At 50.3% G+C, this 13,005-nt stretch overlaps 1 protein-coding gene across 1 annotated transcript in view; it reads right to left on the bottom strand.

Moving 5' to 3' along the window:
- Positions 1-13,005, bottom strand: part of LOC137371850 (receptor-type tyrosine-protein phosphatase-like N) — a 349,861-nt gene that overhangs the window by 323,666 nt on the left and 13,190 nt on the right. Inside the window, exon 2 of the mRNA XM_068034799.1 lies at positions 11,517-11,567. Within this exon, the coding sequence (XP_067890900.1) occupies positions 11,517-11,567 (51 nt within the window). The remainder of the gene's footprint in view (positions 1-11,516; positions 11,568-13,005) is intronic.

Below are 13,005 nucleotides of genomic sequence, written 5' to 3'. Positions count from 1 at the left end.
CAGTATCGCTCTATGTTGACCACCAACTGGAAGAAGCACCGAGGGTGGAAAGGGCACAGAATGCACTCTGAGTGGGGGACTTCAATGTCCATTACGAAGAGTGGCTGGGTAGCACCACTACTGACCGAGCTGGTTGAGTCTTAAAGGACATAGCTGCTAGACTGGGTCTGCAACAGATGGTGAGGCAACCAACAAGAGGGAAAAACCTACTTGACTTCAGCCTCACCAATCTACCTGTCGTAGATGCATCTGTCCATGTTCCTGTTGGTAGGAGTGACCATCGCACAGTCCTCATGGAAACAAACTTCCATCTTCACACTGAGGACACCCTCTATCATGTTGTGTGGGATGCAGATATTGTAGTTAAGGAGGAAGACTGTGAAGTATTAGATGTGATAAACATAGGGAGAGAGGAAGTATTAACGGGATTAGCATCCTTGAAAATTGAGAAATCACCAGGGCCAGATGAAATGTATCCCAGGCTGTTAAAAGAAGCAAGAGAGGAAATAGCAGAAGGTCTGACCATCATTTCCCAGTCCTCACTGTATACAGGTGTGGTGCCGGAGGATTGGAGAACTGCTAACGTTGTAACTCTGTTTAAAAAGCGAGCGAAGAATGGTCCGAATAATTACAGGCCAGTCAGTCTAACCTCAGTAGTGGGCAAATTATTGGAATATATTCTGAGAGACAGGATAAACTGTCACTTAGAAAGGCACAGATTAATCAAGGATAGTCAGCATGGATTTGTCAAGGGAAGATGTTGTTTGACCAACTTGATCAAATTTTTTGAAGGAGTAACAAGGAAGATAGATGAGGGTAGTGCAGTTGATGTGGTCTACATGGATTTTAGAAAGGCTTTTGATAAGGTCCCACACGGCAGACTGGTTAAAAAAATAAAATCCCATGGGATCCAGGGAAATGCAGCAAGGTGGATACAAAATTGGCTCAGTGGCAGGGAACAAAGGGTAATCGTTGATGGGTGTTTTAGCGACTGGAGGGCTGTTTCCAGTGGCGTTCTGCAGGGCTCAGTACTGGGTCCCCTGCTTTTTGTAGTATAGATTAATAATTTGGACGTAAATATAGGGGGCATGATCAAGAAGTTTGCAGATTACACAATGATTGGCCATGTGGTAGATAGTGAGGAGGATAGCTGCTGGCTGCAGGAAGATATTGATGGTCTGGTCAGTTGGGCAGAAAAGTGGCAAATGGAATTCAACCTGGAGAAGTGTGAGGTGATGCATTTGGGGAGGTCAAACAAGGTAAAGGAATACACGATTCATGGGGAAATACTGAAGTTTAGATGAAGTGAGGGACCTTGGAGTGAATGTCCACAGATCCCTGAAGGTAGGAGGACAGGTCAACAAAGGTGGTTAAGAAGGCATATGGAATCCTTTCCTTTATTAGCCGAGGTACAGAATATAAGAGCAGGGAGGTTATGCTGGAACTGTATAAGTCATTGGTTCAGCCACAACTTGAGTAATGTGTGCAGTTCTGGTCACCTCATTACAGAAAGGATGTAATTGCACTAGAGAGGGTACAGAGGAGATTTACGAGGATCTTGCCAGGACTGGAAAAATGCATCTATGAGGAAAGATCCGATAGGCTGGGGTCGTTCTCCTTGGAACAGAGAAGGTTGAGGGGAGATCTGATTGAAATGTACAAAATTTTGAGGGGTCTGGATAGAATGGAGGTGAAGGGTCTATTTACCTTAGCAGAGAGGTCAGTGACGAGGGGCATAGATTTAAAGTGATTGGTAGAAAAAGTAGAGTTGAAATGAGGAAAAACCTATTCACCCAGAGGGTGGTGGGGGGTCTGGAACTCACTGCCTGAAAAAGGGTAGTTGAGGCAAAAACCCTCAACTCATTTAAAAGGAGTCTGGATATGCACCTTAAGTGCCGTAATCTGCAGGGCTACAGACCAAATGCTGGAAGGTGGGATTAGAATAGGTGGATTGTTTTTCGGCCGGCACAGACACGATGGGCCAAGTGGCCTCTTTCTGTGCCTTAAACCTTCTATGATTCTACCACCGTGCTAAATGGGATAGAATCAGAACAGATCTAGCTGTTCAAAACTGGGCATCCACGAGGCACTGTGGGCCATCTGCAGCAGCAAAATTGTATTCAACCACAATCTGTAACCTCATGACCAGACATATCCCCCACTCTACCATCAGGCCAGGGGACCAACCCCGGTTTAATGAGGAGTGCTGGAGAGCATACCAGGAGCAGCACCAGGCATACCCAAAATTGAGGTGCCAACCTAGTGAAGCTACAACACAGGACTACAGACATGAACAGCAGAAGCACCCTGATATAGACAGAGCTAAGCTATTCAACAACCAATGGATCAGAGCAAAGCTCTGCAGTCCTGCAGAGATGACAACAGTGTTATTAAACAGCGCGTTCTCAGCAATAACCTGCTCACTGATGCTTAGTTTGGGTTCCACCAGAATCACTCAGCTCCAGACATGGACAGAAGAGGCAAGTGTGACTGTAAGGCAGCATTTGACCGAGTGTGGCACCAAGGATCCCTAGACACAGCACAAAGGACGATGGTTGTGGTTCTTGGAGGTCAATCATCGCAGCTCCAGGACATCACTGCAGGAGTTCCTCAGGGTAGTGTCCTAAACCCAACCATCTTCAGCTGCTTCATTAATGGCCTTCCTTCCATCATAAGGTCAGAAGTGGGAATATTCGCTGACGATTGCAGTGTTCTGTACCATTCGTGACTCCTCAAATACTGAAGCAGTCTGTACCCAAATGCAGCAAGACCTGCACAATATTCAGCCTTGGACTGATAAGTGGCAAGTAACATCTGCAACAAGAAAGGATCTAACCATCTCCCCTTGACATTCAACAGCATTGCCATCGCTGAATCCCTCACCATCAACATCCTGGGGGTCACCATTGACTAGTACCGCAATTGGACCAACCATATAAATACTGTGGCTACAAGCAGGTGAGAGACTGGGAATTCTGTGGTGAGTAACTCGCCTCCTGACTCCCCAAAGCCTGTCCACCATCTACAAGGCACAAGTCAGGAGTGTGATGGAATACTCTCCACTTGCCTGGATGGGTGCAGCTCCAACAACACTCAATAAGTTCGACACCATCCAGCACAAAGCAGCCCCCTTGATTGGCACCCCATCTACAAACATTCACTCCCTCCGCCACCGACGCACAGTGGCAGCAGTGTGTACCATCTACAAGATGCACTGCAGCAACGCACCAAGGGTCCTTCGACAGCACCTTCCAAACCCATGATCTCTACCAACTAGAAGGATAAGGGCAGCAAATACATGGGAGCACCACCTCCTCAATGGCAATTAGGGATGGGCAATAAACGCTGGATTTGCCAACAACTTTCTCATCCCATGAGTTAATTAAAATAAAATATGGCAATGCACCTCATCATGGTGTTAGGTTGCGAAGTATCAGTGAGTGAGACCCCCGGTCACTAGCAATCATTTCCTGAAGAGATGTGAGGGGAATGCCTCTGTTCTTCTCCTGCTCCCCTCCTCCCTGCCCCAACCTTGGTCGTTAAAGTCTTAACGTGAATTGGGTTTGTTTGTCTCAATCCAGCTGCCTTGGGCATGGGATGCACGGCATGAATTGTCCACACAACCCATTCTTAATTAACACTAAACAGTGAGAACATTGCACACGGAGGATCAAAGATTAACTGGAGCCACATGGAGTTGTATCTGCAGCATTCACACTCTATCTAACCCGTGCTGTACCGCCCCTCCCCCCACCCCACCCCACCCACAACCCAGCAGCATTTGATAGGACAGCGTAGAGTAGAACATGGCCACCCGACCCGAATCCGATGACGTGTGTCAGGTTCGGGTGGGGTCACTCTTCCGGGTCCGGCATTCGGGCTCTTGTCGGGCACACTCTATCACCACCTCCGGTACATGGCTCCAATCTTTTGTACTTTTTAAAACAACCTTTCTATTCCAGTTAGAGTTTTTGTTGCTTATCTGCACAAGCTTAAAAAGTGAAAAACGAAAGCGAGGTTAACTGAACATTCCGGTGGTCGGGTCTGGCGCGGGGAAAAAAAATGAAAGGACTCGTGCTGCGTCGGGTTTCATTTGCAGACCTGAGCTGGTCTTTAGCGTAGAGGGAGCTTTACACTGTATCTAAGCTTTTTATTAAAAAAGGGAGCCTTTATTCCCCAGTCCCCCTTTCCATACATTTTAAATAAATAACTTTATTAAAATCGAAGAAAAAAAACTCAAATTAAATTAGTATTTTCAGCATCAATCATGCACTCCAGTCCCTGCGGTGCCCACCGATTGCGGAAGGCCTCAAGCAAACTGGCAGACACCGCATGCTCCTTCTCCAGGGACACCCAGATGCTAATGTAACCGAGGAAGAGGGACAGGCAATCAGGGTGGACGGAGCCCCTGACGGCCCACAGCCTGGACCTGTGAATTGCCACCTTGGCCAGGGTCAGGAGCAGACCGACGAGGCAATCCTCCTCCCGGCCCACGCCCCTCTGCACCGGGTGCCCAAAGATCAGGAGCGTGGGGCTGAAGTGCAGCCAAAACTTGAGGAACAGCCCCTTTAAATAAATAGAGTCAGAGAGATACAGCACTGAAACAGGTCCTTCGGGCCACCAAGTCTGTGCCGACTATCAACCACCCATTTTATACTAATCCTACATTAATCCCATATTCCCTACCACATCCCCACCTTCCCTCAATTCTCCTACCACCTACCTACACGAGGGGCAATTTACAATGGCCAATTTACCTATCAACCTGCAAGTCTTTGGCTGTGGGAGGAAACCGGAGCACCTGACGGAAACCCACGCTGTCACAGGGAGAACTTGCAAACTCTACACAGGCAGCACCCAGAACACAGGACGCTGAAGCTGTGAGGCTGCGGTACTAACCAGTGCGCCACCCAAATACTCGAACAGGGGCTGCAACCTCGCACACTCCATATACACATGGAATACAGACTCGTCCAGGCCGCAGAAATTACAGGCAGCCTGGGGAGACGTGACCCTGCTTAAAAGTCTATTGCACGGGCCTGCCCTGTGCAGCACCCTCTACCCCAGGTCCTCGATGTAAAGGGGGACGACTCCTACGTAGAGACACCTCCATCGGGGTCTCCCCTTCCCGCCAGATAGCAACATGGACCACCATGGCCTGTCCAGGCAGCTGTCAATGGCGAGGAAGTGGAGAATGTGCAGAAGCAGCCCATACAGGAAACCCCTTCGCATCGTTTGGAATGGCAAGGAGAGCATTTCCAAAAGGCAGTTTGGGTTGTGTGGTACTGGCTCCTGAGGAAGGTTTCGGGGCCTGGGTCCAATGAGCAGTTCCAACCGAACGGGGGTCAGCTCAGCCGGGAGCGCTCTGCGATCCCAAGCCCCCTTTTCACCCACAGTGAGGGGTATCCCGGGGGCTTTACATACTCCTCCACCAGTCAGTCTGCCCCCGGAGTCGGCCGCCTGGACAGCCCAGGCACGGTCCTCCGCCGGCGGGGGAGTGCCCTGACTGCAGGCGACCATGTTCCAGACTCAGAATAGATCCTGGTAAAAGACAGGCAACTCCCTCAGAGAGGTGCAGCTAACGTTCTCCACCGGGAGCTGCGTGTTGTCTTGAAGGCAGTGACACTGGCGGAAAAAATACATCGCCAGCGCACACCATCTGGGAGGACGCTCAACGTACAGATATCTCCGCAGGGTTCAAAGGCAGAGAGTCGCAGCCTGGGTGCGGACGCACACCAGCGACTGGCCGCCCTCCAGGAGTCTGGAACCTTTCTCCCAATTGATCCTTGCAGAGGACGCAACAGAAAAGGTCTGCTGGCACTCGTGTATCTTCCGCAAGCCAACAGGATCTACGACCGTGAGGAATACATCATTGGCATAGCCGAGAGGATGACCCGCATAGCCGGCCCGCACAGATTTAATGCCATCAACCTCCTGCAAAGCAGGCACAGGAACGGCTCCACACAGATAGTATACAACTGGCCGGACATGGGGCATCCCTGACACACTCCTCTCCCAAAGAGAAGAGGCGCCGTCATGGACCCATTAACTTTAACCAGACACTCTTGGGTGGCGTATAAAAGTCGGACCGAGTCCGAACGCGTGCAGAGTCCCAAAAGGATATTCACGATCCACCCTGTCGAACACCTTCTCCTGATCAAAGGCGAGAGAGGAAACTGACAGACCAGTCCTCCGGGAAAGATGGATCGGCCTGGGACCGTGTAGGACTGGTCGGGGTGGATATGTGGACCTGCACGAAGCCCAGGCGGGTAGACATCACCCCGTCAAAGATCTTATAATCCGTGCCAAGGAGGGAGACCGGACGTCAATTCTTAAGCAAGCAGAGATCGCCCCTCTTCGGCAGCAGGACGATGACCGTCTTGCACCATGAGAGGGGCATCTCCCCTTTCGCTAGGCTTTCCCTCAGGACTCACGCTTAATCATCCCCCAGGACATCCCAGTATGCCCTGAGGAACTCCACAGTCAGCCCATCCAGCCCCGGGGATTAGCCCCTCAAGAGCTAGTGCAGGGCACTGGTCAGCTCCGCCAACATGAGTGGAGCTTCCAATCCTTCCGAGCCCTCTGGGCTGACATTCGGCAGGACCCACGGCAAAACGCTGCACGCGTCCTCACTGGATGAATCCGGAGAGAACGCCGCACTGTAATAGGTACAGAACAGGAGGCCCATTCACATCAGACATGCGATGGATGATCAGTCGTCGGCCAGCAACTCACGTACGTGCCTCGGGACCCTACGAGCTGCAGGTCTCTCAGCGCGCCTTTCTTCTCGTTGTACGCCTGCCACAGGGCCGGGTCCGCAAAGGCCTGACCGAGACGGGACTCCAAGTCGAGCACCTCCCACTCTCGGCACCCGATCTCAGCTTCCCGCCTCTGGGTCGATTCCTTCGCGTATTCCTGACGGAAGATGCGGATTTGAGTCTTGCTGTGAAAATCACGGCCTCCGGAACCGCCTGAGCGGTGGTTGTTGCTGGTGTCGGGGGAGTAGGGGGAGGTGCAGCAGCGCCTCCCTGGGCCGCCGAGGTGGAGTTAACAGCCAGGAGGTTATGGCAGTTCTTAGAAACGTGCCCCACCCCCTTGCAGGTATGGCACCACAGGTCCGGAAGACGCGGTAGGCCGCCCCAAGACCTCCTCCCATGCCAGCTGCATAAAGAGCTGGCGGTGGAAAGAGTACACATGCCGGAAGCAGTTCTCCCAAAGACCGAGCGGGACTGGGGTGATCCCTGACCTCATCTCCCCCCGGATGGTGCAGATGGGGGAGGAGGAGCTCACTGGGAATAAAGGGCAGGACATTTGATAGCAGGATCCGCTGCGCAGTGGCCCACAGAGAGTCTGCCGGCAGGAAGGTACCCACCCCCCCCACCCGCCACAGTGAGCCCCTTACTCAGGGCCAGAGACAACGCCCGTTCAGTCTTCAAGAAGGGCTTAGCCTTCCCATACATCTTCATAGAAACAAAGAAAATAGGAGCCGGAGTAGGCCATTTGGCCCTTCGCGCCTGCTCCACCATTCATTATGATCATGGCTGATCATGTAACTCCGTAACCTGTTCCCGTTTGCCTCCCTATACTGTTTGATCCCTTTAGATCCAAGAGCTATATCTAACTCCTTTTTGAAAACGTACAATGTTTTGGTCTCAACTGCTTTCTGTGGTAGTGAATTCCACAGGCTCACCACTCTCTGGGTGAAGAAATTTCTCCTCATCTCAGTCCTGAAAGGTTTACCCCGTATCCTTAGACTATGACCCCTGGTTCTGGACTCCCCCACCATCGGGAACATCCTTCCTGTATCTACCCTGTCAAGTCCTGTTAGAATTTTATAGGTTTCTATGAGATCCCCCCTCACTCTTCTGAACCCCAGCGAATATAATCCTAACCTACTCAATCTCTCCTCATACGTCAGTCCCACCATCCCAGGAATCAGTCTGGTAAATCTTTGCTGCACTCCCTCTATAGCAAGAACATCCTTCCTCAGATAAGGAGACCAAAACTGCACACAATATTCCAGGTGTGGCCTCACCAAGGCCCTGTATAATTGCAGCAAGACATCCCTGCTCCTGTACTCGAATCCTCTCGCTATGAAGGCCAACATACCATTTGCTGCTTTTACCGCCTGTTGGACCTCCATGCTTACCTTCAGCGACTGGTGTACGAGAACACCCAGGTCTTGCTGCATATTCCTTCTCTGTTTATAGCCGTTCAGATAATAATCTGCCTTCCTGTTTTTGCTACCAAAGTAGATAACCTCACATTTATCCACATTATACTGTATCTGCCATGCATTTACCCACTCACTCAACTTGTCCAAATCACCCTGAAGCCTCTCTGCATCTTCCCACAACTCACCCTCCCACCCAGTTTTGTGTCATCTGCAAATGGCATCAAGGAGCCCAAGCAAAACTGAGGTCAACGGGAATCAGGGGGAAAACCCTCCACTGGCTGGAATCATATCTAGCTCAAAGGAAGATGGTTGTGGTTGTTGGAGGTCAATCATCTGAGCTCCAGGACATCACTGCAGGAGTTCCTCAGGGTAGTGTCCTAGGCCCAACCATCTTCAGCTGCTTCATCAATGACCTTCCTTCAATCATAAGGTCAGAAGTAGGGATGTTCGCTGATGATTGCACAATGTTCAGCACCATTCACGACTCCTCAGATACTGAAGCAGTCCATGTAGAAATGCAGCAAGACCTAGACAATATCCAGGCTTGGGCTGATAAGGGCAAGTAACATTTGTGCCATCTCCCCTTGACATTCAACGGCATTACCATCGCTGAATCCCCCACTATCAACACCCCAGGGGTTACCATTGACCAGAAACTGAACTGGAGTAGCCATATAAATACCGTGGCTACAAGAGCAGGTCAGAGGCTGGGAATTGAGGCGAGTAACTCACCTCCTGACTCCCCAAAGCCTGTCCACAAGGCACAAGTCAGGAGTGTGATGGAATACTCTCCACTTGCCTGGATGGGTGCAGCTCCAACACTCAAGAAGCTCAACACCATCCAGGACAAAGCAGCCCGCTTGATTGGCACACCATCTACAAACATTCACTCACTCCACCACCGACGCACAGTGGCAGCAGTGTGTACCATCTACAAGATGCACTGCAGCAACGCACCAAGGCTCCTTAGACAGCACCTTCCAAACCCGCAACCTCTACCACCTAGAAGGACAAGAGCAGCAGATGCATGGGAACACCACCACCTGCAAGTTCCCCTCCAAGTCACACACCATCCTGACTTGGAACGATATCGCCGTTCCTTCACTGTCGCTGGGTCAAAATCCTGGAACTCCCTTCCTAACAGCACAGTGGGTGTACCTGCACCAAATGGACTGCAGCGGTTCAAGAAGGCAGCTCACCACCATCTTCTCAAGGGCAATTAGGGATGGACAATAAATGCTGGCCTAGCCAGCGTCGCCCACTCCCATGAATGAATTTTAAAAAATTTTGGAGGTATTACATTTAGTTCCCTCATCTAAATCATTACTGTATATTGTGAATAGCTGGGGTCCTAGCACAGATCCCTGCGGTACCCCACTAGTCACTGCCTGCCACGCGGAAAAAACCCAGTTTATCTCTACTCTTCGTTTCCTGTCTGCCAACCAATTTTCTAGCCATCGCAATACACTACCCCCAATCCCATGCACTTTAATTTTACACGCTAATCTCTTATGTGGGACTTTGTCGAAAGCCTTCTGAAAGTCCAAATAAACCACATCCATTGGCTCCCCCTCATCAACTCTACTAGTTACATCCTCGAAGAATTCTAGTAGATTTGTCAAGCACGATTTCCCTTTCATAAATCCATGCTGACTCTGTCCGACTCTACTACTGTTCTCTAAGTGCTCTGTCATGAAGTCTTTGATAATGGACTCTAGAATTTTCCCCACTACTGATGTCAGGCTCAGTGGTCTATAATTCCCTGTTTTCTCTCTACCTCCCTTTTTACAACATAATGGGGTTACATTAGCTACCCTTCAATCTGTCGGAACTGTTCCAGAGTCTATAGAATCTTGGAAGATGACCACCAATGCATCCACTATTTCTAGGGCCACTTCCTTAAGTACTCTGGGATGCAGACCATCAGGCCCTGGGGATTTACCAGCCTTCAATCCCATCAATTTCCCCAACACCATTTCTCTACTAATACTGATTTTGTTCAGTTCCTCTCTCTCACCAGGCCCTGTGTTCCCCAACATTTCTGGTATGATATTTGTGTCCTCCTTTGTGAAGACAGAACCAAAGTATGCATTTAAATGGTCAGCCATTTCTTTGTTCCCCACAATGGCCGAGGGGCTGACAACCTCGGCCATTGCCTTTATGCAGGCCTCAATGGACATGTTAGGGTGGGGATAGCTCTTCACCCCATGGCTGGATGTTATTAATTTAAAAGGTGACGGGACCATATGGGCAGCCACAGAGGCTGCAGCTGCACAGGTAGTAGAGGGCCTCGGCACCGGTGATGAAGGGTTTGCCATGGGTCCAAGAGCTAAACCCACCCAGAATTGTAGGCTTGCAAATCGAACAAAATGAAAAGGTTCACAAGAGATACTGAGAGAAAAAAAACAAACAATAGGTTAGGGGAGAGACTGAGGGTATAGAGGAGAGGGAAAGACAGGCTGTAAGGGATGACTTGCCAGCACACTTAAAACAGTCTTTGCCAGCACTCTTTGTCTTCTGGTTGGGGGAGGCGTCTTTAACTGGGTCAGCTGAAGCTGCCCAGACACTATCTATCCCCTTCTGTCTTTTTCGCCGGGCAGCTTCAGCTGACCCAGGCTGGGCAATTGGGGTGGGGAGAGAGCTACCGTGTGTGATTATTGCAGCAGCACAGATCCCTACAGAATTGGCTGCCCCACCCACTTGGTCCTCCCCCAACAGTCCAAAGCAAAGCAAACCTCTGGTGTTCAGCACCCACCTCCAAACAAATCCTTGTTTCCAAAATAAAGTCTCTTCCTTCACTGTAAAGATGATTGTTCAAGCTTTCCCTGTGCTTGGTTATAATTGCTCTCCCTCTGCTCAGTGTAGTTCCTCTCTCCACCTTTGCAATCTCCAACTGCCGCCAGCCCTGTCAGCTGAGGCTCGCTGCTTCAATCAGCAGTCAGCACCTCCAATCAAGCAACAGCCAACCCTGTCTTAAAAAGACATTGAAGTGCATGATCAGTCATGATCATATTGAATAGTGGGGCAGGGTCATTGGCTGAATGGCCTACTCCTGCTCCTATGTTTCTAACCCCGTGCTGTACCTGCCCTGGGAGTGTTTGATGAGGACAGTGTAGAGGGAGCTTTACTCTGTAGCTAACCCCAGTGCTGTACCTGTCCTGGGAGTGATTGATGAGGACATTGTAGAGGGAGCTTTACTCTGCCTTTGACTGTTTAGTAGTGCTTAGTTTCCTGACACTTTACATCCCTCACGTTGAGCACAACAGAAGAAAATAAAATAAGAGGCAGAAATCTCAATTCCAATTTTGGCAAGCAGCTATCAGTAGGAATCAGGACTTACCGTTCACACAGTGCTCCTGACGTGAGCAGAGTCTCTCGTCAAACAGACAGCCTTAAAAATAAAGGAGAGAAAAATATCAAACAGGCTGGAATATTCGATTTATTATAACAGCCTTCAAGAACTGCTCAATAACATACAATGCACACGACAGTTCTGCAGGCTACCCGATGCCTCACAATAGGGTCACAGTAACTGCTTCACCCAATCAGCACCAAGAACCTCGTTGGAAAGTCCACACCAACATCAAACATGTCCATGGAACGTTTCCAGTAGAAGTATGGAGTTGGCAGTGAAACCAGTAGACATAATCAGACATCCCTTTCTCTGCCCCCGATTCATTTCACATGCTGCGGCCTCCCCGCAATGCTGTGTCCTGCGTGACGACCCTTCGCATGGTCAGCTGTAGCTCAGGTGGCTGCCCTCTCACCTCCATGTCGGAGGCTGTGGGGTCAAGCCCCAACACCAGAGACTGGAGAATAAAATCTAGGCTGACATTCCCAGTGCAGTACAGAGGGAGTGCTGCACAGTCAGAGGTGCCGTCTTTTGGATGAGACATTAAACCGAGGCCCTGTCTGCCCTCTCAGGTGGATGTAAAAGATCCCTTGTCACTACTGCGGAGAGGAGCAGGGAGAGTTCTCCCCGGTGTCCTGGAACCTACATTTGTCCCTCACTCTTGCCGTGCCTGTTATGTGGGAGCTCGCTGTGCGCAAATTAGCTGCTGTGTTTCCCTGCATTACAACAGTGCCTACACTTCAAAAGTACTTCATTGGCTGTAAAGTGATAGGGGACGTCCTGAAGTCACGTCCTGAAGTCTCGAAAGGTGCTATAGAAAGGCACGTTTTGTTAGTCTTTCCTAAGCAGTATGTGGGTGAGCCCTGAGGCTCCACAGAAAGGAAGGATCAGACAGGGCACAGTGTGTGTGTACATAGATGTCAGGAGAGGAGGGGAGTTCCTGCTGACCCTGCCCTTTTCCCGCACAGTTTGATAGCCTGCACAGGTGATGACTGAGGTACTTGTGGGCTTTGAGACCCGAGGAACTGCACCCCAACATCAATCAGTGCACAGCCAAAACTCTGCTACTCGCTCCCATTCACCCTCACCCCTGGTACTCGCTGACCTACACTGGTTCCCGGTTCAGCCTCCATTTTAAAATTCTCAGTCTTGTTTTCAAATCCCTCCATGGTCTCACCCCCTGCCGATCTCTGTAACCTCCTCCAGCCCCACACCCCTCAGGATCTCGGCGCTCCTCCAACTCTGCCCTCTTGTGCATCCCCGATTTTAATCGCTCCACCATTGGCAGCCGGGCCTTCAGCTGCCTGGGCCCTAAGTTCTGGAATTCCCTCCCTAAACCTCTCCACCTTTCTCTCCTCCTTTTACAACACTTGTTAAAACCTACCTCTTCAACCAAGCTTTTGGTTGCCTGTCTTAATGTCGCCTTATGAGGCTTGATGTCCGATCTGTATCTGATTAAGGCCCTGACGAGGCCTTA

Source organism: Heterodontus francisci, chromosome 7 (assembly GCF_036365525.1).
Source record: "Heterodontus francisci isolate sHetFra1 chromosome 7, sHetFra1.hap1, whole genome shotgun sequence".
Taxonomy (NCBI): Eukaryota; Metazoa; Chordata; class Chondrichthyes; order Heterodontiformes; family Heterodontidae; genus Heterodontus; species Heterodontus francisci.
Note: the sequence above shows the minus strand (reverse complement) of the source record. Positions and strands in the feature narration are given on the sequence as shown.